This window comes from Moschus berezovskii, chromosome 10 (assembly GCF_049115385.1).
Source record: "Moschus berezovskii isolate FMDL1 chromosome 10, NW_MosBer_1.0, whole genome shotgun sequence".
NCBI lineage: Eukaryota > Metazoa > Chordata > Mammalia > Artiodactyla > Moschidae > Moschus > Moschus berezovskii.
In genome coordinates this window covers 88,540,924-88,563,722 of record NC_142469.1, presented here as the reverse complement: position 1 = coordinate 88,563,722, position 22,799 = coordinate 88,540,924, and the positions used below count along the sequence as shown (strand labels likewise).

The window sequence follows — 22,799 nt, the reverse complement described above, 5'->3', positions numbered from 1 at the left end:
GAGGATGGAGGGGAGGGACTCAACAAAGGGTAAAAACTACTTTGCGGAGATAGGTCCTTTTTAAAAAATAATAACATTTAGTCTGAATTATTTCTTGAGCGTCTTACTTCAATGAGAGAAATGGTATATGAGATGTAGTTTCTGCCTGTAAGTGATTTTTATATCATAGGAAGACAGTACTCAAAATATAATGAGCATGTGGCGCGGTAGGCTGACTGACAGTGAGTGCTGTGCGTGTGCTGTGTATACCATATGCTCAGAGCTATGCACATAGAGCTCCCACGAACGCACGCCTGTCTGGGTACCTGGTTAAGGGAAACGCGTCTTTGGCCTCTAGTCTTCATGTAATGAACTGTAACTTTCAGACCGGCAGATAAGTGCATAAGTGAGGGTGAGAATTCAGTGAGAAACAACTTCCATCTGAGTATGCTTTGAGCATGGACCACCTTATGGTTAAATTTGGGAGTGCTCCTGGAGGAAGGCACTGGGGAGAGTTAAAGAGAGAAATAAGTTATGTTCCTGGCCCTTATGAATAGCCCTGTTATAGATCATTGATAAGCTGATTTGTTCAAATAAGCCTACGAGTGCTTAAAATTCAAATGTGTTCTGTATATTGGCCAATCTCCAGTTGCCGTAAATATAAGTATTGAGTGCCTACTGTATGCACCAGTTTCGTTGCAAAGGCTTCCTGTTTTGCAGCACGCTTCTTATGTATACACAGTAATTATCCTCACCCGAACACCAAAGGCAGGGTTAGCTGCAGTCAAGCCACAGTGAGGATATTAGAACTGTGGGTAAAGACCCAAAATACATACAGGAGATAAATATTTGGAACAGACAGTGGCGCCGACAGATTACTGGAATGACAGGAATTAGGTGGGATTACTGTGGTAAACCGCACTGAAGGAGATGTCTTAAGCAATATTTAGGAGCTGGTAGTTCTGAGCAAGGGAAACAACTTGTTCAGCTAAGGGTGTGAAGAGAGGCAAAAAAGGGAAGCATTGTACTTTCTGCAAGGACAGCCTTCCCTGCCATAGCCACCAGCATGTCTTGCCCCTCTGACCTGAAGCAGTGATCTAAAAAAGGGAGGGAAAGGGGCAGGATGCCTTTTTTTTTTTTTTTTTAAAAAGGGCAGCATTCCATCCTGTGTCTCAGTTGCCACGTAAAAGTTCCATTTCATAAGCAAGGGTTGAAGAAGAAAGTAACTGGCTTTCTTAATTAGAAAAGAGCACATGGGACCTAATATAGTGAAGGACGAAAGCAGTTAGACAGCCAAAGACAGAAACAGACGATTTGGCAAGGCAGATGGAAGTCCCAGTGTCAGCAGTTAACCCCGGAAGCATTCTAAGATCATTGACATGGTCCAGGTGACACCCAAAGATGGTGGTTTTTTGGAAACTACAGGACAGACTGAAAAGTGGTGGTTTCCTGGGTTGTGACGTGAGAAGAGAAGTTAGGGAGGGCAGCAAGACGTGGGAGTCACTTTAGCTCTAAGGTGATCATGTTCTAGACTGGGATTATTGTGTGAGCAAGCGAAGAACTGGATGCTAGGCAAAGGAAAAAGTAAAAAACAAAAAAAACAGGAATTGGAAGCTCGTGGGATGTGATGTGACAAGTGGTGTTACTGCTCAAGTGTGACTTGAGTCCCCCTGAACCTTTCTCATAGGTAGGACAGGAGCAGGACAGGAAATACCAGGTCCAGAGCTGCTCACTTGGCATTGATCTACAGACGACTGATAAATGAGATCTAATCAGATAAAAATCCTCCATAGAGGAAAAAGGAGAGACGGGCAAGATCTGTCACAGAGCTTTAGGTTCCTGAACACCAGTGCTGGTCCAGAGAGAAAGTTGTTTAAATGCCAAGTTTGTTATTTGCCCTCTAGCCAGCTTGAGAAACCCTTTCTGCAACCTGTGAGTGTATTCAAATACATCTGGAACTCAGACCAGCGTCACCTCAGACGCCAAATACCTGTCGTGCTGGCCCCTGTGCCCAGCGTTGTTTGTGTCGAGGTTGGTGTCTGGTGCCCTCTCGGTGTCCACAGGCAGCAGCTTGGTGCTTCTAGAGAAAGTCCTTTTGAGTCTTGCCAGTGAAATTACCAGTGACCTTTAGGAAGTGAGTTGGAAGCGTCTAAGAGGGATCTTAAAGAAATGGAGACAGGGGGATCATGCATCTGACATGAGCGCTCACTAAAAGGTATTAAACAGCAGACACTTAAGACCTCACTGTAACGTTCTCCTGGGAGGCATGAGGGTGAAGCTCAGAGAACGTGGTGGGGTTGCCATTCTGGGTCCATAATACATAATAGACACTTTCTCTGACGTTAAGGATAGCCTTTTTAGCATTATGTCTAAGGTCTGACATTTCTATCAAGATAAAGCAGAGATTGTACTAGAAACAGTAACAGTGGGGTGGGGTGGGGGGGCTGTAGAGTTCTGTGTAGAAGGCAAATTGGATCATTTTTGGAAATTCAGAAATTTTAAGAGTATAGAATAGTCATTTAAACCCATTCCTGAAAACTATTTCTTCATGATCATATATTTTAAAATACTTGTATATACTTGTGTTTAGAAACCTGTGTATATATTAGGAAATTCGTTCTCAATGCATGTTCTTTACAGGTGTGACGGCCGCATCGCATCACGTAGTACTTGTTTTTTTATTATAAAGTTTATGTGTAGAAATCTGGAAGATATAGAAAAGTATTTTAACAACTAAAATGTATATGCCACCACCTGGAGAAAACTACTAACATTTTAATGTTGTTTCTGTATGTTTCTTTGGCTCTTAAACAACTGTGTTTGTTGTGAATTTTTTCCCTCTGTCCCTAGGCATATGGCTACACATTCACCCCAGAAATCTCACCAGTGTGCGTACTGTGAGAAGACTTTCAACCGGAAAGACCACCTGAAGAACCACCTCCAAACGCACGACCCCAACAAAATGGCCTTTGGGTGCGAGGAGTGTGGGAAGAAGTACAACACCATGCTGGGCTACAAGAGGCACCTGGCCCTCCACGCGGCCAGCAGTGGCGACCTCACCTGTGGGGTCTGTGCCTTGGAGCTGGGGAGCACTGAGGTGCTGCTCGACCACCTCAAAGCCCACGCCGAAGAGAAGCCCTCGACTGGAACCAAGGAGAAGAAGCACCAGTGCGACCACTGCGAGAGATGCTTCTACACCCGGAAGGATGTGCGGCGCCACCTGGTGGTCCACACAGGCTGCAAGGACTTCCTGTGTCAGTTCTGTGCCCAGAGATTCGGGCGCAAAGACCACCTCACGCGTCACACCAAGAAGACCCACCCACAGGAGCTGATGAAGGAGAGCCTGCAGGCTGGAGACCTTCTGAATACTCTCCACACTCTCGCTCCCCAGTTCCAACTGAAGGCCGCCCCACTGTCTCCTTTTCCAATAGGGGCCCCTGCCCAGAATGGGCTTGCAGGTAGCTTGCCAGCTGAGGTACACACCCTCAATGCCTTGGAGCAGCCCACCCAGCCTATACCGGTGCTGTCAGAGCTCCTGGCCTCCCTCCACCCCATGGCCACCCCCAGCTCTCCCCCTGCACCCTTCCAGAATCACAAGTACAACACCGGTTCTACCTCGTACCCCCCACTGGCAGGCCTGCCCCTCAAAACAGATACTAAAGGATTTTGCAGTGCCAATTTGCTTGAGGACTTGCCTCTGCAAGAGCCTCAGTCACCTCACAAGCTCAATGCAGGTTTTGACCTGGCTAAGGGAGGTGCAGGTAAAGTAAACCTGCCCAAAGAGCTAGCTGCAGATGCTGTGAACCTATTACCTGCCTCTCTCGACCTCTCCCCTCTGTTGGGCTTCTGGCAGCTGCCCCCTCCTGCTACCCAGAATGCCTTTGGGAGTAGTGGTCTCGCCCTGGGGGCTGGGGAATCTCTGCCGCATAGGCTGGGCTGTCTGGGTCAGCAGCCACAAGACCCCTCACTAGCCATGAGCACTATGAGCCTGGGCCAGCTTCCCCTCCCTCCCATCCCCCACGTTTTCCCAGCTGGCACTGGTTCAGCTATCCTCCCTCATTTCCACCATGCATTCAGATGAATGGTTTTTGTTTTTTTTTTAAGCATACTTTTCTTACGCTGAAAGATATTTTGAGAAGCATTTTAAACATCAGCTATGATAATACAAGGAAAGATTTAGGAAGCAGGACTGGAATATGGCTTATTCAGTGATGACTGGCTTGAGATAAGAGAGTTCTCGAACTGCATGTATTGTGCCAATCTGTCCTGAGTGTTCATGCTTTGTACCAAATGTAATAAGCAAGTATTCTTCAATGAAACTGCAACCATTATCATAACCAACATCCATACGAGGGCTGCTATATATTGGTGTAGCTATATATTGGTGTTTGTCAACTTAATCGTAAGCCATGATCATAATAATGTTAGCTAAATATCTTTATGTGGCACTGCCTAGTAAGGGAACTATGGAAAGGTTTGGATTTTTCCAAAATGGGAGGATTTTTAAAATACGAAAGTAATCTTTATATCGCATATTATCACTAGGCTGTGTATTTCTTTTCAGGGATTTTTCTATCTTCAGGGTTGGATGTAGTTTAGTTACTATTGCCATAGCCAACCTGTAGTTTTACAGAAACAATTTCTTGTGGAATAATAGACGTCTTCATTTTAAAGCATTTTAAATGTAGTTTGAATATTTTCCACAGGATGCTACAATGTGAGTTATCACTTCATTTATCTTAAAGACTAAACTGTCAGTTATATCTGACAGAAAAAAAAAATCACTGTGTAACCAGATTAAGTGGTAAAATAATCCAGGCGTCAGTCAAAATAAGCATTGTACTGACTTTAATATTGATTATATTTTTAACAGGAATTTAAGAATATTACTGGAATTTTAAAGCATATAGCATATATATATATCTATTAAGCAAGAATTTCTTTTGCTCTGTCTGGCTTAAAATACTACTCTGCTTAAGTATTTTTAATCACCAATAAGTAAATGCATTTTAAAATTCATCATTTAAGTCAATATTAGTTTTATTCAAAAAATATAGCATTTTACAATGTAACTATATAATCTATCTCTGGAATTTGGTATCTAATGAGTTTTTAAACTATAAAACCTAACCTTCTTTTTTTTAAAGCTCCTCTGTCTTTTGTGTTTAGAGGCTTTCAATATGAATATATATCTTACATATAATAAATAAAGTACAAATTCAGCAAATGGCTTGATTCATTTTTATATACAACCACACCCCCAGTCTCCACACAGATGGAAAACATTTCCAGCTCCTCAGCCTGCTCCGTCATGCCCCCTCCTGGTCATCACATCCCCTACAGAAACAACCATTCTGACCTCTATTCCACATTGATTAGAAACTATCTTTTTAAAACAATAATTTTGTTTAAGGTTGAAGCTTGTATGCGTCATTAAATTCACAGAGCAAAGAACTTATTTCTAAACTTACTGTATAACACTGTGAATTCTTCCAGAATGCTGTGTAATTTATTTCTGATGTATAGGTCAGAATACTAGCTTCTGAAATTTCATCTATACTGGGCTACCATGATCCAGTTTTACAGTGGTGTTTACCATTAGTTTCCAGTACAAATTATATCTTATTGGAATGTCTTCAAAAAGTATCATGGCCCATAATACTGTTTGTTTTTGCTTGTTTGACCTCTAGATAGTGTGGGGTGGGTGGTGAAAGGGGAGCCTTGAGTCCACTTGTCCCGTTAAAGCAGATTAGCCAAACTTGAGAAACCAGGGTTCAACACAGTCCTTAGGAGTGGGCTGGTGACCATCAAAGAAATGATACTATGGAACACAGGTTACCTGGCCATTAGGACTTCACCGCTCTGGGATGTCTAAGCTCCCATGTCCACTCTTACCTCTCGCTGAGGGAGGGCCGTCTCCCAGAGCAAGTGGAGAGGGGCAGAGAGGCAGCTCACCCTGGCTAAAGTTTCCATTTTCCATTTATAGAAGCTTCCACAAACTTTTACAGGTCTTCGGTCAGTTCCAGAACACATACCTGATTTACCTGAGCATAAAACATAGCAATTGGTCCCCAAAACACAGACTGTAATACTTTCAGATGTTGTGTTTGCTGTACCTGGAGGCTAGTACTCTTATTTAGACAGAAAAAAATGGCTTCTTAATAAAGTTCCCTGACCTTAATAAAATAAAAATTCTCTGATTAAAAAGCATGAATTAAGTATAACTACAAAAAAAGTTTACCAACCCTTAGGATGATCAAGAGAAAAAAATAGTTGAGACTCCACCTCCCAACAGAGCTACATGAACTGAAAGTGTAGAGAAGAGTTGACTTCCAAGTCAGCCTTGATAAGTAGATGGCCTGAGTTCACTAGAGGATCCTTTCTACAGGGTGGGAGGGTTATTGTAACCTGTTCCTTTCACTGTAGTGTTCCCCCAATACACTGGTGTATTTGAGGCAATTCTACATGGCATACAGATGGATATTTAAAATAGGAGTAGCTACTAATGACAGTTTAGTGTTCATTAGAAGCAAACATCAAAGTTTATCCAAGCTGAGATTTCATGCCTATTAACGTAGAATAAACTAGGTAAAAAAAGATCTTCCTAGGAAGTAATAAAGACGGTTTCACCAAAAGTTTCTAATATCAAAGCAACATTTTCTTTAAAAAGACTAAAAAGTGTTCACTTAAAAAAAGCTTCTTAACACATATATATGGAATCTAGAAAAATGGTACAGATGAACCTATTTGCAAAGCAGAAATAGGCACACACACATAGAGAACAAATGTATGGACGCCAAGCGGTGGAAGGGGGATGGTGGGATGGGATGAACTGGGAGACTGGGATCGACATATATACACTGCTGCACGTCAAATGGGCTTCCCCGATGGCTCAGCTGGTAAAGAATCCACCTGCAATGCAGGAGACAGGAGATGCAGGCTCAATCCCTGGGTTGGGAAGATCCCCTGGAAGAGGAAATGGCAACCCACTCCAGTATTCTTGCCTGGAGAATCCCATGGATAGAGGAGTCTGGCAGGCTACAGTCCAAAGGGTCAGACACAACTGAGCCACTAAGCACGTATGTATAAAACAGATAACTAAAGAGAACCTACTGTATAGTACAGGGGAAAAAAGCTTCAAGTGAATCTTTACATCAAGCGTTAGCATACAGGTTGGTGCGTTGTTTAATGATTTGAGGGGAAAAATTTGAAGGGAGTAGATAAGAAAATTTGAATGTAGTTTTTTACTTGTTCTACATGATGTCTCCAAAGAAATCGCAGGCATGTAAACAGATGCCTTCCATTCCCTCACCTTAGGTGGAGTTCCTGGGTACAACCATCCAGGTCGAGGGCGGTTAGGGAACCAGGCTGAAAGCAAAAAGAGAAGGCACTTACTTTGGAATTTTGTTGTTCCCACATTGAGAATGTTAAGTAACACAGGCCTCTTTTAATTGTTCATTGTTTTTAACAAGGAACAATATCAAAAATTCTCCAGCTTCATAGCAGTGTCTATTCAGTGACTATTCAGTGTCAATCTCAGGGACTTGTCTTTGTTTAGAAAAAGGGACAGGGCAGTAACCTTCCTGGTCAAAATGAAGAATCATTTCCTTTTCCTGTTAAATCCAAGAAACAAAATGAAAAATTATTCCTGCTTCCTGTCAAATCCGAGAAGCAAAAACTGAACGTCATTTCAAACTATATGTTTAACAAAAGAGTAAGTTTCAAGAGCATACATTTTAGTAATCCAAATCAGGATTTGCCCAAATTCCTCTTTGGCCTGCTATGGATTCATTCTCTTAAAGGCTCATTAACTGTGCCTTGCCCATTAGATGATTGGCAACACGTAGAAGTAAAAAATTTTTTTCCCTTACCTGGCCTCTAGGAGTTAATCTTTTTTAGAAGATTTAGTAAATCCTTGTCTCAGTTTTGCTCCAGAAGCAGGGTCCACTGCTGAGCCTTTGCAGACATAAACAGATTTGTTATTATGTAAAAGCAAACATTAGCAACAACAGAAAAAAGGGGTGATTATGAAATTCTCACATTGAACTCAAAAGTCTCTATTCTTCCTTTTTGTTTTGGAGCTATAGACAAGTTCTCAGTCCCTATCCTGGGCCAGATAATAAGGAAAACAGAATCTGTGTTAGAAGCTCTCTGTCTTCTACCCTTAAGCCCTCACTTACCCATGGATGGGCCCATTGGCCCACCACCTCAATGATCTCCCCCATTTATACAAATTGACCCTCAACACCTGATCCCACTATAGCCCCAGTTTTCAGAATGTACCCAGAGAATGTTCCACATCTTTACAAAATTATTTGCCTGCTTTCGTGCTAGAAGGGGGTTTGATAAACTTCATGGAAGCATGAGAGGCCTTCCCTCCCAGCGGTTATTTACACAGTGATGGACTCATTTCCCAAACAGGACTCTTTTCCTCTGTGTTCAGCAGCACTGCTGGGAATGGAGATATAGGAATCTACGGGCATAACACGCCGCAGTTTGTGCTGGACCACATGGGATGGAACAGGATTCTCCGAGAAAACATTAAAAAAGAAAAAAGAATAGTACTCTCAGGCCTAGAGGCCTCTTTTCTAATCAGTGTTTTACAAAGGAAGAACGACCAAACCACCCCAGGAAACTGTGAATCAATATCAAAGGACACAGGACAGAACTCAGTGAGCATATTACCCAAAGATTTACAAGTTTTGTTTCTTCCCAGGAATCAGTAACTGACCCTTCAATACTCATTACATTTGCTACACAATTAAGTTAGGTAAGGAGGGGAGTATTCTTACCTGAAAACTCCCATGGACAGCAGAGCCTGGCAGGCAACAGTCCATGGGGTCACAGAGTAGAACGTGACTGAGCAACTGAACATGCAAGCACAAGAAGGGGAGGCTAGTGCAGGCAGGATGTAAACTTGATCAAATTCACTGGCTCCAGAAACCAAAGCAGAAGCCAGAACTACATCTTCACGGTGGTCTGAGTCTCTCTGTATAAAGGTGCTGGAGAAGCTGCTGCCCAGAGGTACCTTTGCTGTAAATCTATCACTCCTATATCAAATCCCTTGAGAAAATAGCCATGTAGCTATTTGCTGACTAGGCTATAAACTCAGTTCTCATCTGAACATTAGAATCTTTGTGAGAAAGAAGAGCCATATCCTTTTCTAAAATAATTTCCTAAACATGTATCTACTAAGTAATATAATATACATATTTCTCCAGGGGATCTTCTCGACTCAGGAATCGAACCTGGATCTCCTGCATTTCAGGCAGATTCTTTACCATCTGTGCCACCAGGGAAGCCTAATATATATATATACACTAGTATATGTTGTTCAGTCGCCCAGTCGTGTCCAACTCTTTGCGACCCCCATGGACTGCAGCATACCAGGCCTCACTGTCCCTCACCATCTCCTGAAGTTTGTGCAAGTTTGTGCCCATTGCATTGATGATGCCATCCAGCCATCTCATCTTCTGATATCCTTTTCTCCTTCTGCCCTCAATCTTCTCCAGCATCAGGGACTCTTCCAATGAGTCAGGTGTTCACATCAGATGACCAAAATACTGGAGTTTCAGCATCAGTCCTTCCAATGAGTATTCAGGGTTGATTTCCCTTAAAACTGACTGGTTTGAGTTCCGTGCTGTCCAAGGGAGTTTCAAGAGTCTTCTCCAGTACCACAGTTCAAAAGCATCAATTCTTTGGCATTCTGCCTTCTTTACGGTCCAGCTCAATTGTGAGATACTAGTATGTAATATGTACTACATAAAATATATATAATTATCTCCTTAATGTTTTCTGACCCAGTTTTCCCAAAGTAGACGAAGATTTGCTTGGCTCTACCATAAAACAGTGGAAACAGTGTCAGACTTTATTTTTTTGGGCTCCAAAATCACTGCGGATGCTGATTGTAGCCATGAAATTAAAAGACGCTTACTCCTTGGAAGGAAAGTGATGACCAACCTAGATAGTATATTAAAAAGCAGAGACATTACTTTGCCAACCAAGGTCCGTCTAGTCAAGGATATGGTTTTTCCCGTGGTCATGTATGGATGTGAGAGTTGGACTGTGAAGAAAGCTCATCACCGAAGAATCGATGCTTTTGAACTGTGGTATTGGAGAAGACTCTTGAGAGTCCCTTGGACTGCAAGGAGGTCCAACCAGTCCATTCTAAAGGAGATCAATCCTGGGTGTTCATTGGAAGGACTGATGTTAAAGCTGAAACTGCAATACTTTGGCCACCTCGTGCGACGAGTTGACTCACTGGAAAAGACTCTGATGCTGGGAAAGGTTGGGGGTGGGAGGAGAAGGGGACGACAGAGAATGAGATGGCTGGATGGCATCACCGACTCTGTGGACATGAGTTTGAGTGAACTCCGGGAGTTGGTGATAGACAGGGAGGCCTGGTGTGCTGTGATTCATGGGGCCGCAGAGAGTCGGACACGACTGAGCGACTGAACTGAACTGAACCATTTTCTATTAAAAACTCCTTATGCAAGTTGCTTCCCCTCGCTGTGCTTCCTCACCTGTAAACTAGGGCTATGAATAGTATGTCTACCCCTTTGTGTTACTGTGAGGATTAAATAAGGATTAATGAAGATTCGTATTTGAAGAGCTTAGAAGAGCATACAATTAAGCATGGGCTACTGTCCATGAAGAAGGGAAATATTCGGTACAGCAAATAGGCAGAGACAACCTACCTATTCAACATCAAGAAAATAGACAAGTTATATTGTCTTTTTGCAATATCATATGTATCTTTGAAAACATATGATATTATGTTTTTAAAGAAACTCTTTGCCATAGGGAAATGTTCAAAGTTTGTGGGAAAAAAAAATCAGGATGTGTAATGTACATGGACTATGATCCTAATTTAGATCCAAAGAAAACAAAAGAGGTGACAAATAAAGAGAAAAAGTGAAAAGAGGTATCAATATTAACAGTAGACATGTCAGGGTGTGGATGATTTTTATTTTCTTCATACTTTCTCTCCATTTTCTAAGATCTTCTACAGTAAGCATTAATTTCTCCCATGGCAACTTTTTTAAAAATGCCCTTTCTCAAGAGACATTTTGGCAGGCTAACTTAAAGTCTGTAGAACCAAGAAGTTCCTAGGTCATCATAAGAGCCTCACTTTCACAGACCCATGTGTCCAGGGCAGTGACGCCCGCATCGGCATTAATCACACAAAGTCTGGACACCTTGCTGAGTATTTACGGCCCTCCTTGCTCTAGTTCCAGCCTTCCATTCTTACTTTAACCCCAGTTCTTCTCCATGCTTTGGCCAAATGGACCATTTTTTCCCCCCAGAGTATGTGTTGTATTCTTATTTTCATATCTCTGTTGCTGCAACTTTTCTCCATTGGTCTAAATCTAGCTCATCCCCAAAGCCTCCACCTCCATGAAACTTTCTCTCTCTGACCATTACCTCCTCCATAAAACCTCCTGGGGAAAGTAGATCTCTTTCTTGTAGTCCCTTAAGACTTTTATATCCCACTGTTAAACAGTAGATATAATGATTACTGCTTGCAGATTGTGCCTAACACATGTCTTCCCTCACTGTGAATTTAAAACAAAAGGTTATAAATGGGAGATTCTAAATGTTTGTTTTACTCAAGAGAGTCAAAGAATGAAAGCCAGGGTTTTAGAGGGCTAACTACCAGCTAAATGAAAGACAATAATAGGATTTACGTGGAAGGCAAGTGATATCAAGTGGCCTAAACGACGGATTGTCAATTTAAAGAGAGCTAGACCACCACCAACAGTTTTTAAAAGATCCTCTTATTAAAAATAGATTACCACTGACCAGATCAAAAACAATGGCCAGTAGATGAGAATCTGATTCATATATGGACCTATTTACATTAGTGAAAAGTACTCAGGCTTTTCTCCAAGACTTAAACAGTTTTGAAAATTCACCTCTCCTCAGTATACTTCTACTTTCTCGCCAGAATGGTGAGTGACTAATGAGTCACAAATGAAATGTGACTAATTTAAAAGCACACTAACCTTGGTGGTTTTATTTTTAAATGTTAACAGGTGAGACCACAGGTAAGAACAGAAACTAAATTGAAAAAGCATCTTGAACCAGAAATAAAAGAAAAAGCTCTCTCTTAAAGCTAATTAACACAGTTCTATTCAAATTTCAGTAATTTAAGTGAGAAATTATAGACTCAAGATACCCACTTTGTCCACTATATTTCATTCAAAAAGTATTTACTGAGCATTTCATACATGCCATGAACAATTCTAACAAGTAGAGATGTGTGTGTGTTAAGTCACTTCAGCCGTGTCTAAGTCTTTGCGACCCCATGGACTGTAGCCCAACAGGCTCCTCTGTCCATGAGATTCTCCAGGCAAGAATACTGGAGTGGGTTATCACACCCTCCTCCAAGGAATCTTCCCAATCCAGGGACTGAACCTGAGTAGTACAATACAAAATAAACCAAGTAGACAGATTCCTGACTTCTTACATCCCCTTCTCTGTCATAGTGGGTGGGACAGGAAGATAATAAATACGTACTGAATATATTAGATGATGGTAACTGCTATTTTGGAAAACTACAAAAAGAATTATAGTGGGCTTGATTACTTTGAAACACAGAGGTTGGGTGGGTGCAGGGCCCACTGGGAAGACACTCTGCTAAGAGCTGGAGGGAGGGAGGGAGATGGCAGGGTAGATCACTGAGGGATGTTTTGGTTTTCAGCAGAGGGGGCAGCCAGTGCAAAGGCCCTGAGTCAGGAGTGAGTAGGAGCAAGAGAGGCTGCTCGAGCTGGATGGAGAGGAAACAGTGGACAGTGTAGTCGGCTGGTGGCACAGAACCTAGTGTGGGCTGTGTTGGATTCTGCCTTTTACTCAACAACATCACAGTGATCTACAAACCACTGTTGATGAGTTAACAACAAACATGATATATTTTGCTTAGATCTGCTGGCCTGCTCATCTATTTCCTACTGTATCAAAACAGTGTCTATGTATCGTCCTACTCATCACCACATACTGGGACACAGGACTGCTCCCTGATTCAGGGCCTTTCCACTTGTACCTTGCTGCTGCTTTAACTACTGAGTTCAAGGAAGGAAACTTTTCCTCTTTTCAATACTAGGTCCATCTTCCCTCATTCCCAGTCTCTTTCCTGGTTTACTAAACTGGGGAGTGAAGGTCCTACACTCCGAAGCTGTACTCAGATTTGATTTGGCACACTGTCAGAGTTGTCTAATCCCAATGAATTAAGAAATACTCCCCCTTGACAGACAAACTCAAAGGGATGTTTTTCACTGTTAGGGAAGTATTATAATATATTCTCTGAAAAAATAAGAAGAAACTATAATATATAGAAATTGTCTTTTCTCAAGGACACAAGTCATTTTAATATAGAAAAAAAAAGCTTGTTAGTGGAAGTTTTACCAGAAGAATACATAAATGATTTGTATTATTTTTTTCCTTGTAAAAACTAAAACCTATCTCATGGCTAAGTTTCTACAGACAGTGAAGAAAAAAACAACTAGTGGTTTGAGTTTAGATGGCTATGAATTTTTAAAATATCAATTCAATTTTCACCCATGATAAGCAACTCAGGAGGAATTTAAAAACTAATGATGATTTCTGGTGTTGTTACCTTACAGACTATGAGACTGGCACTTCTTATTCTGGTTCCGATAATACCTTCAGAATAAGACTCCTGACCAGAGGTGCCAATATGGTCACGATTTCATTCATTGCCTTCATAGTGATACTGACCATAAAGAAGGATGTCCATTACTATCAATGCAGCTCAATGAAGAGGAAAAACACAGGAGATATCTAATCCAGCTCTGCTGTCTACCTGGTGTGTTTCTTAAACAACTCACTCTCTCTGAGCCTCAGTTCCCATTCCTTAGGTTAAAACATCTGGAGGATTATATGAAGATTAAAAGAAATGGGTCAAGCATATAGTAAGTACTAAAATGGTGGGCATTCCTTTTTCCTACTTCGAAGACATTATTTCATTCTAGAAAGGAAATTCTTCCCCACTTTCTTTTTTTCTAGCCTTATTGTGATCTAATTGAATATAACATACAAGTTTAGGGTATACAATGTGATGATTTATCACATGAATATATTGCAAAATGATTACCACAGTAAGATTGGTTAACACACGTATCACCTCACATAGTTTTTTTTGTGTATGTGCGTGTGTCTGTGTGGTGAGAATATTTAAGATTTATTCTCTCAGCAACTTTTAAGTAGATAATACAATACTGTTAACTATCATCACCCTGCTGAACGTTGCTGCTGCTGCTGCTGCTAAGTTGCTTCAGTCGTGTCCGACTCTGTGCGACCCCATAGACTCCCCCGTCCCTGAGATTCTCCAGGCAAGAACAATGGAGTGTGTTGCCATTTCCTTCTCCAATGCATGAAAAGTGAAAGTGAAGTTGCTCAGTCGTGTCTGACTCCTAGCGACCCCATGGACTGCAGCCTACCAGGCTCCTTCATCCATGGGATTTTCCAGGCAAGAGTACTGGAGTGGGGTGCCATCGCCTTCTCCGTGCTGAAAGTTAGATTCCCTGAACTCATTCATCTTATTACTGGAAGTTTGTGCCCTTTGACCAACATCTCCCCACTCCTCCCACCCTACACTCCACCCCTGGAAACCACCATTCTACTCTCTGTTTTTAATGAGTTTAACATTTTAAGGTTCCACATATGGCTTCCCAGGTGGTGCACTGGTAAACAATCCACCTGCCAATGCAGGAGACTCAAGAGACTCAGGTTTGATCCCTGGGTTGGGAAGATGCCCTGGAGAAGGGAATGGCAACCCACTCCAGTATTCTTGCCCGGAAAATTCCACAGAGGACATGGTGGGCTACAGTCCATGGGATGGCAAAGAGTCAGACACAACTGGGCACGCACATAACCGAGATCATACAGCATTTGTCCTCCTTCTGACTTATTTCACCTCCAGGTTTATCCATGAAGTTGAAAATAGAAGGGTTTCCTTCTCTTTTTATTGCTGAATAATAGTCCATTGTGTATATATACCCCGTCTTTATCCCTTCATCCATCAATGAATATGAAGGGTGTTTCTGTATCTTGGCTATTTGAAACATGCTGTAATGAACATGGGAGTACAGCTATCCCTCTGAGACCACAATTTCATTTTCTTCCCTTATTTTCAACACAAAACCTGACACACTGCCATCTCCCATCCTTAATCTCTTCTTAATTTTGCAAGACCTGGGAACAACGGTTCTAGCCCCGGCTATTGTCATCAGATCTGATTTTGTATATGGTCAAGAGTTTTCTAATCTTGGTAAATTAGGAAACATCCTTTCCTGCCAAATAAGCTCTAAATCTCAAACAAACTCACATATCTTTATATCCCAAAGCAACTTTGGATGTCATAGCTTTTGCTGACTGCCAGCAAATTCTAAAGCCAACAGTGGTCTCCTCTGACCCCGTCATTCGATAGTTGAGATGCTCATTCCAACTCACCTGGCCTGGTTGGCGCTGCAATGGCCTCCAGGGCCCTGTTCTGTAGCAGAGCTCCCACAGCACTGGTTACAGTCGGTTCCTTTTTTGGACTGATTTGAGCTCTACCCTGGAGAGGGAGACAGGGGGAGAGGGAGACCAGCGGGGAAGTGGGGGGTTGGGGAGGAGAAGGGAAGTGCTCTGTCAACTCGGGAAGCATACAGGAGGTAATGTGGTCTCCCATGCCCCAGCAGCAGGGTGAAGTCATGTCCGGGACCTGTGACACCCAGGAGAGGGGGGACCCACACACCCTGCACCTCAGTAACCTGGCTCCTGTCCTTCCTGCTGGGGCTCAAAACCATATCTGGGTTTTGGAGCTTTCGTTCCACAATCAAGCCCTTTGGGGGAGTGGTGATGCGTTAATCCTGTTCTATCAGTTGTGTGGAGACATAAGAAATCACTTAATGTCAATAAGGATGGTTATGGAACATTTGGGCTTTTCATTACACGCAAAGATGATTTTGTTTTTAAATACATGCACAGAGAAGAAAAACAAACACTGGCAGGCACCAAATATTTTAAACATGGAATTTCAACATCCCCACGCCACTCCCCACCCTATTGAGTGGCGGTAGCAGAAGAGTCATATTAACATGGAAGAAGGACCGAAAGGTTCCTTGGGAGTTCCTTTGTGCCCTCCCTTTTACCTTGTCACAGATCCCTCCACATTTCCATGGCAACTCTGGTACAAAGATAACCTGTTCCTCCAAGTGAGAATCCTCACTTGGGCAGGGCCTACTGCGAGGCGATGGCATGCAGCTCATCCCCAGGCAAACAAAGAAAGCTATTTTCAGAGAACCCATCCTGGTCTCTTTTGGTTAAGGGTATAACACATTTTTTAAAGCTGATTATGTTTAAAATAGAAACACATTTCAGCTGTGCTGTTAACAGCCCTTCCAAACTGAGACAACACCTCCCTTTTTGTTCTTCCTCTGAATAAGCTCCACTATGAGGCAGGGCCCCAGAATGGCGAAGCTGGCATGGAGGAAACAGCACTGCTGTTCAGATACACTCTACTGCGAGTTTACTCAGAAAGCAAGCAATTCAGAAAGCAAGCAATTTTTCTTCTGTGTTCCCAATCACCACTTCGCTCTGGAAGACAAGGAGAGGAACCAGGCCAAGTTGCTGGTTACGCTCAGGACAGCCAGCTGGCCTTCTTCAGGAATAAAAAGCACTTCCGTCCGCTGCTTCCCCCTCTGCTCCCCTTGGCCCCACAAACACCGACTCACTTCGTGGACTGCTTAGAAGAAGCGTTTGAAGAAACATAATGCACCCTTTACTGCTTTAGAAAGTCTAGGTAGAGTTATACCTTTTTTTCCCCAAAATTAAGCTGAATTCAGGTGGCCCAGATGGTAAAGAATCTGCCTGCAGCACGGGAGACCTGGGTTCGATCCCTGGGTTGAGAAGACCCCTTGGAGAAGGGAATGGCAACTCATTCAGTATTCTTGCCTGGAGAATCCCATGGACAGAGGAGCCTGGTGGGCTACCGTCCATGGGGTCGCAAAGAGTCGGACACAACTGAGCGGCTAACATTTTCACTCTCATAAGTGCAAAGCAGTCATATTTCCCCCCAAATTGTGGTGCCTGCCCCACTCAAGAGGACCGTCAGAGAGGGGAAGGGGGGTCAGGGACAGTGTTGAGAGGGTAAAGGTAAGGGGGCCTGTGTAGTACTGCTGTTACTTGTGACCCCCCTAACAGCTCAGCCAGACACAGGCTAAAGTGAGTCTCAAAGAATTCAAGGAACTTGTCTGAACTAACCTACAGTCAAATCCTGACTACTGATTGTAGAATCCAAGTTCTTCTGACACTGCACTGCTTCCCATGCTATTTCAAGTGTAAAGATCGAATCTCTACAACTAGAGTTATCATAGGCTCCTTGCCTGCCCCACCGAAATGATTACCTTCCCACCGCTGCCTTCTATGTTCTTTCATCTAGATGTGTGGTGTTATCTGCTCTGGAGCTAAAAGCCTCTTTTCCAACCTTGATACTCTTTTACCTTATATTCCAATCAGCTTCTCAGTTCCAACAATTACCTCTTAAATCCACACCCTTCACACACCCCCCACCCACACACACACCCGCATTAGTCCTCTGACTCTGGGCCCTCATTTTCTTTTTCGGTTGGCCTGGCTCTAACTGGCCTCTCACCAGTCCATCTTGAACGCTATCTGCCAGGGTGATCTTTCTAAGAAACCAATTCCATGTTACTCAAGTCTGCGTTACGCAACCAGTCTATATTGCATACAGAATGATGTGTGAGGCTAGTGATGGACAATTGGACAGAAAGGCCAAGTTTTGCAGAGAGAAGATGAAGCAGCAGTGGAGTAGGAAGAAGAGAAAAGAAGGAAAGATGGACAGGATTTCTGGGGTTCCTGGAGACTTTCAATTCCTGCTTCCAGGCCCTCAGTTTGGTCAGCCTCAGATTTAAGGCAGCTATCCACTTAATCCCTTTTCCTCCTCTCTGAGCCCACTTGGATGAAAGCACTCTTGACTCTGATGCTCACCTCACCTGTCCCACCCCCTGTCACTCGCCCACAGGCTCTCTGTCCTTCAGCTCTACATGGTGGGTTCTTCAGGTCACCGGCTGGACATTTAGTGCATAATGTCCTTTCCAACTTCAAATCTAGACCGGTAAACTCATTTGATATTTTGGGAAAAGTATTTGCTCTTCCTTGAAGCTTTCCATGAATCACAAGTGGCCTCTGCCTCCACTGTGCTCCTGTATATGCCAACCACTACATCTTCCTACTGCATTGCTTCCAAGGGTGCTGCCTTCTCTGAATCACAAATCCTTGATCAACCAGTACCTGATGCAGCAGCAGGTACAGCGTAGATATTCAGAAACAGTCTAGGTGGAGGTCAGAATCCATAGTCTGTAGGGTGTGCTATTGTTAGAGAGGGTCCCATTCCTATGACACGTTGGATTTAATGGAAATCTTTCTAAACATGCTTCTACTGTTAAGTATTCAGACCCACTTAATCTTTCCTTTGGTATCTCTGTCTTGAAGAAATCTCTAGTCTTTCCTATTCTATTGTTTTCCTCTGTTTCATTGCACTGTTCACTTAAGAAGGCTTTCTTTTTTTAAAATTAGTTTATTTAAATTGGACGCTAATTACAATATTTTAGTGGTTTTTGCCATACATTCACATGAATCAGCCATGGGTGTACATGCTTTCCCATCCTGAACCCCCCTCCCACCTCCCTTCCCATCGCATCCCTCAGGGTCATCCCAGTGCACCAGCCCTGAGCACCATGTCTCATGCATCGAACCTGGACTGGTGATCTGTTTCACCTATGATAATATACATGCTTCAATGGTATTCTCTGAAATCATCACACCCTCACCTTCTCCCACAGAGTCCAAAAGTCTGTTCTTAACATCTGTGTCTCTTTTACTGTCTTGCATATAGGGTCATCATTAACATCTTTCTAAATTCCATATATATGCATTAATATACTGTATTGGTGTTTTACTTTCTGATTTACTTCACTCTGTATAATAGGCTCCAGTTTCATCCACCTCATTAGAACTGATTCAAAAGGATTCTTTTTAATATCTGAGTAATACTCCATTGTGTATATGTACCACAGCTTTCTTATTCATTCGTCTGCAGATGGACATCTAGGTTGCTTCCATGTCCCGGCTATTATAAACAGTGCTGTGATGAACATTGGGGTACACGTGTCTCTTTCAATTCTGGTTTCCTCGGTGTGTATGCCCAGCAGTGGGATTGCTGGGTTGTATGGCAGCTCTATTTCCAGTTTTTTAAGGAATCTCCACACTGTTCTCCATAGTGACTGTACTAGTTTGCATTCCCACCAACAGTGTAAGAGGGTTCCCTTTTCTCTGCACCCTCTACAGCATTTATTGTTTGTAGACTCTTTGATAGCAGCCATTTAAGAAGGCTTTCTTATCTCTCTTTGCTATTCTTTGGAAATTAAAAGACACTTGGCTCCTTGGAAGAAAAGCTATGACACACCTAGACAATGTATTAAAAAGCAGAGATATCACTTTGCCAACAAAGGTCTGTATAGTCAAAACTATGGCATTTCCAGTAGTCACATACAGATGTGAGAGTTGGACCATAAAGAAAGCTGAGTGCCGAAGAATTGATGCTTTTGAATTGTGGTGCTGGAGAAGACTCTTAAGAGTCCCTTGGGACAGCAAGGAGATCAAACCAGTCAATCAAACCAGTCAATCCTAAAGGAAATCAACCCTGAGTATTCACTGGAAGGACTGATGCTGAAGCTCTAATACTTTGGCCACCTGATGTGAAGAGCTGACTCATTGGAACAGCCCCTGATGCTGGGAAAGATTGAGGGCAGAATGAGAAGGGGATGACAGAGGATGACAGTTAAATTGCATCTCTAACTCAATGGACATGAGTTTGAGCAAACTCCGGGAGACAGTGAAAGGCAAGGAAGCCTGGTGTGCTATAGTCCATGGAAGCTGCAAAGAGTCAGACATGACTTAGTGCCTGAACAATATAACAATCTTTTCTTGGTATCTAAGACATGTTTATGAAACTAACGGTTTTCATAGTATACTGTAAGCTATGTCTCCAGTACCTTTGATGTGTATGGAGCTGTTTGCTGTTTCCAGTTTTCATAAATCTATTGTCTTCTTGGTCCAGCTGTCATTTTACTTATTTGTTCAGTTCAGCTGCTCAGTCACGTCTGACTATTTGTGACCCCATGGACTGCAGCACACCAGGCTTCCCTGTCCATCACCAACTCCTGAAGCCTACTCAAACCCATGTCCATCGTGTCGGTGATGCCATCCAACCATCTCATCCTCTGTCATCCCCTTCTCCTCCTGCATTCAATCTTTCCCAGCTTCAGGGTCTTTACCAATTTATAATAGCTGTTTTATTTATTCACTTTACATTGATGATTCTGTGGCTTTGAATAGGTTGAAGACCCTTCTCTATAGAGCAAGCACAAACCTGTAGAACAGACTCCTTGTAACAGTTTCCTCCACTCATGCCAATTTCACTTCAGGTTCTAAATACTATTGGGGGTGGTTAAAGCTGATGATAATGGTTAGAGTCTTACCATAACAGTATAGAAACAATACTTAGATATCTAAGTCTTCAACCTAAGAACCTTCAGACCCTGTAGAGAGTTTTTTCTACAACAACCAACAGTGCTGTTTAGCTGGAAAGTATTGCTCAAAAGTAGCCAAGTCCCATGAAGATTGGCTGTCCTGATCCTTACAGTTCTCAGGACAGGTGATTTAGGTTCCCTTGAAAATTCTATCTGCTTTCCCCGGGCATACAAGGGCACAGGAGCCAATACCTGGGGTGAGAGACTCACCTGTGCTCTGGATGCCAATCTGGCTGCTGTTTGGGCTGGATCAAAGACTCGGCGAGATTCTTGATCCTTGCAGAAATTAATATGTCGACTGGCTGCGGTTTCATTAAATCTCCTCTTACAATATGGACACTGAATATAATCTTAAAGTAAAGATAACAATGAAAAGGCAATTAACATTTCAAAAACAACTCTGGAAGGGAGGGACTATATGAAATGAAATAGAATAGAATATGAACTCTGCTCCAGTGTGAAAGAGTGAGGTACCAAACTCTGGTTTGAGAGAGCCTGTTCCACAGGGGGAGACATGCAAGGGCTCAGATAAAGGACAAGGTGAAGGGAATTTTTTCTACCTATGCACTTATTTTAATTACGAGTGTTCCCTTAAAATGTTTACATGCTATGCTTTTTTAGAAAATAGATTAATTTTATATGTGGTACTGATGAAATTTGGCCTTGATGACGGAGAAAGTGAAAGTCGCTCAGTTGTGTCCAACTCTTTGCGACCCCATAGACTATACAGTCCATGGAATTCTCCAGGCCAGAATATTGGAGAGGGTAGCCTATCCCTTCTCCAGGTGATCTTCCCAACCCAGGGATCGAACCCAGGTCTCCCACATTGTAGGCGGATTCTTTACCAACTGAGCTACAAGGGAAGCCCAAAAGACTTTGGGAGGGGGGTGGAGTTTGAAACCAACATCACAGCCTTCAGCAGTAACTAGATTTTACTACTGAATTCCTCAGTGAAGAGACATCAATATGTTCAGAAAGGGGGTAAGGAAAAGGGCATAGGTGAGGGTTCTAAAAGACAAACGGGAAATAAGGGATGCTAGGACTCCAGCTTCCAGTGTCAGAACTTCTCTGGCAGCTGCTGGGGCATGGAATCCTCTGAGGTCCTGGCAGTACTCGGTTGTCTCAATCAGGCCACTCTGCAATGACTAGACAGTGGGAGGGGCTTCCCCGGTGGCTCAGTGGTAAAGAATCTGAGCGCAATGCAGGAGATACGGGTTCGATTCCTGAAAACCTGGAGAAGGAAATGACAACCCACTCCAGTATTCTTGCCAGGATAATCGCATGGACAGAGGGGCCTGGCAGGCCACAGTCCATGGGGTTGCAAAATCAGACCGTACTGAACGACTGAGCATGCGCACGCACAGACCGTGGGAGAAAGGAGAAGCGCCAAGGAGCCCCAGTCTTCTCAGGTCAGGGAGACGGTCACGCGGTCTGAAGCCCGGTTGGAGCCTCTTCCTCCACAGCAACGGGGGTGGTGGGGGGTTGTGTTGTTTTGTTTTGCTTTAGGCACCTTGAAGGGATGACAAAGTGTATATTCAAGAGGTAGGATAATAACTATCTCTCTTCCCTGGAAGGATATGAGATAATACCATCTTAAGCTCTGCACAGAAATTTGGTTTAGTGTATAGTCAAAACCCCTACATGTGTGAATAGATATTTAAAGTAGTAATATGTTCAAAGCTAAAGATTTTTTTTGAAAGCATCTTTTTAAGCAGTTTGGGGAGTTTTCTTTTTCAATGGATCATTTCCTAAAATGAATACTCATAAAATGAAAGAATTTGATTACACAAGAAATTGAAATAAAAGAAATGGTTAACACTTAACTTTTACTTCACACTTTGGCAGCTGTTGTTCAGTTGCTAAGTCATGTTCAACTTTTTGTGACCCCATGGACTGCAGCATGCCAGGCTTCCCTGTCCTTCACTGTCTCCTTGAGTTTGCTCAAATTTATGTCCACTGAATTGGTGATGCCATCCAACCATCTCATTCTCTGATGCTCCCTTCTCCTGCCCTCAGTCTTTCCCAGCATTAGGGTCTTTTCCAGTGAGCTGGCTCTTTGCATTAGGTGACCAAACTATTGGAGATTTAGCTTCAGCATCAGTCCTTCCAGTGAATATTCAGGATTGATTTCCTTTAGGATTGACTGCTTTGGTCTCCATTCTGTCCAAGGGACTCTCAAGAGTCTTCTCTAGCACAATTCAAAAG

The 22,799-nt window shown here is 42.8% G+C and overlaps 2 protein-coding genes across 17 annotated transcripts in view; one reads left to right on the top strand and one right to left on the bottom strand.

Moving 5' to 3' along the window:
• Positions 1-5,233, top strand: part of PLAGL1 (PLAG1 like zinc finger 1) — a 98,096-nt gene extending 92,863 nt beyond the window's left edge. For 11 of the 16 annotated variants that reach the window (XM_088840804.1, XM_088840803.1, XM_055432920.2 and 8 more), the window contains one exon: positions 2,830-5,232. In XM_088840804.1, the coding sequence (XP_088696930.1) occupies positions 2,830-4,060 (1,231 nt within the window). In that variant the 3' untranslated portion in view covers positions 4,061-5,232. Of the gene's footprint in view, positions 1-2,829 lie in introns of all 16 variants that reach the window. The other 5 variants (XM_055432925.2, XM_088840808.1, XM_088840806.1 and 2 more) reach the window with 1 other exon arrangement.
• Positions 5,234-6,903: 1,670 nt separating this feature from the next.
• ZC2HC1B (zinc finger C2HC-type containing 1B) overlaps positions 6,904-22,799 on the bottom strand; it is a 34,054-nt gene continuing 18,158 nt past the window's right edge. Inside the window, exons 5-8 of the mRNA XM_055433013.1 lie at positions 20,805-20,944; positions 15,451-15,556; positions 7,851-7,935; positions 6,904-7,347 (exon numbers count right to left, since the gene is read on the bottom strand). Of these exons, the coding sequence (XP_055288988.1) occupies positions 7,865-7,935; positions 15,451-15,556; positions 20,805-20,944 (317 nt within the window). The 3' untranslated portion in view covers positions 6,904-7,347; positions 7,851-7,864. The remainder of the gene's footprint in view (positions 7,348-7,850; positions 7,936-15,450; positions 15,557-20,804; positions 20,945-22,799) is intronic.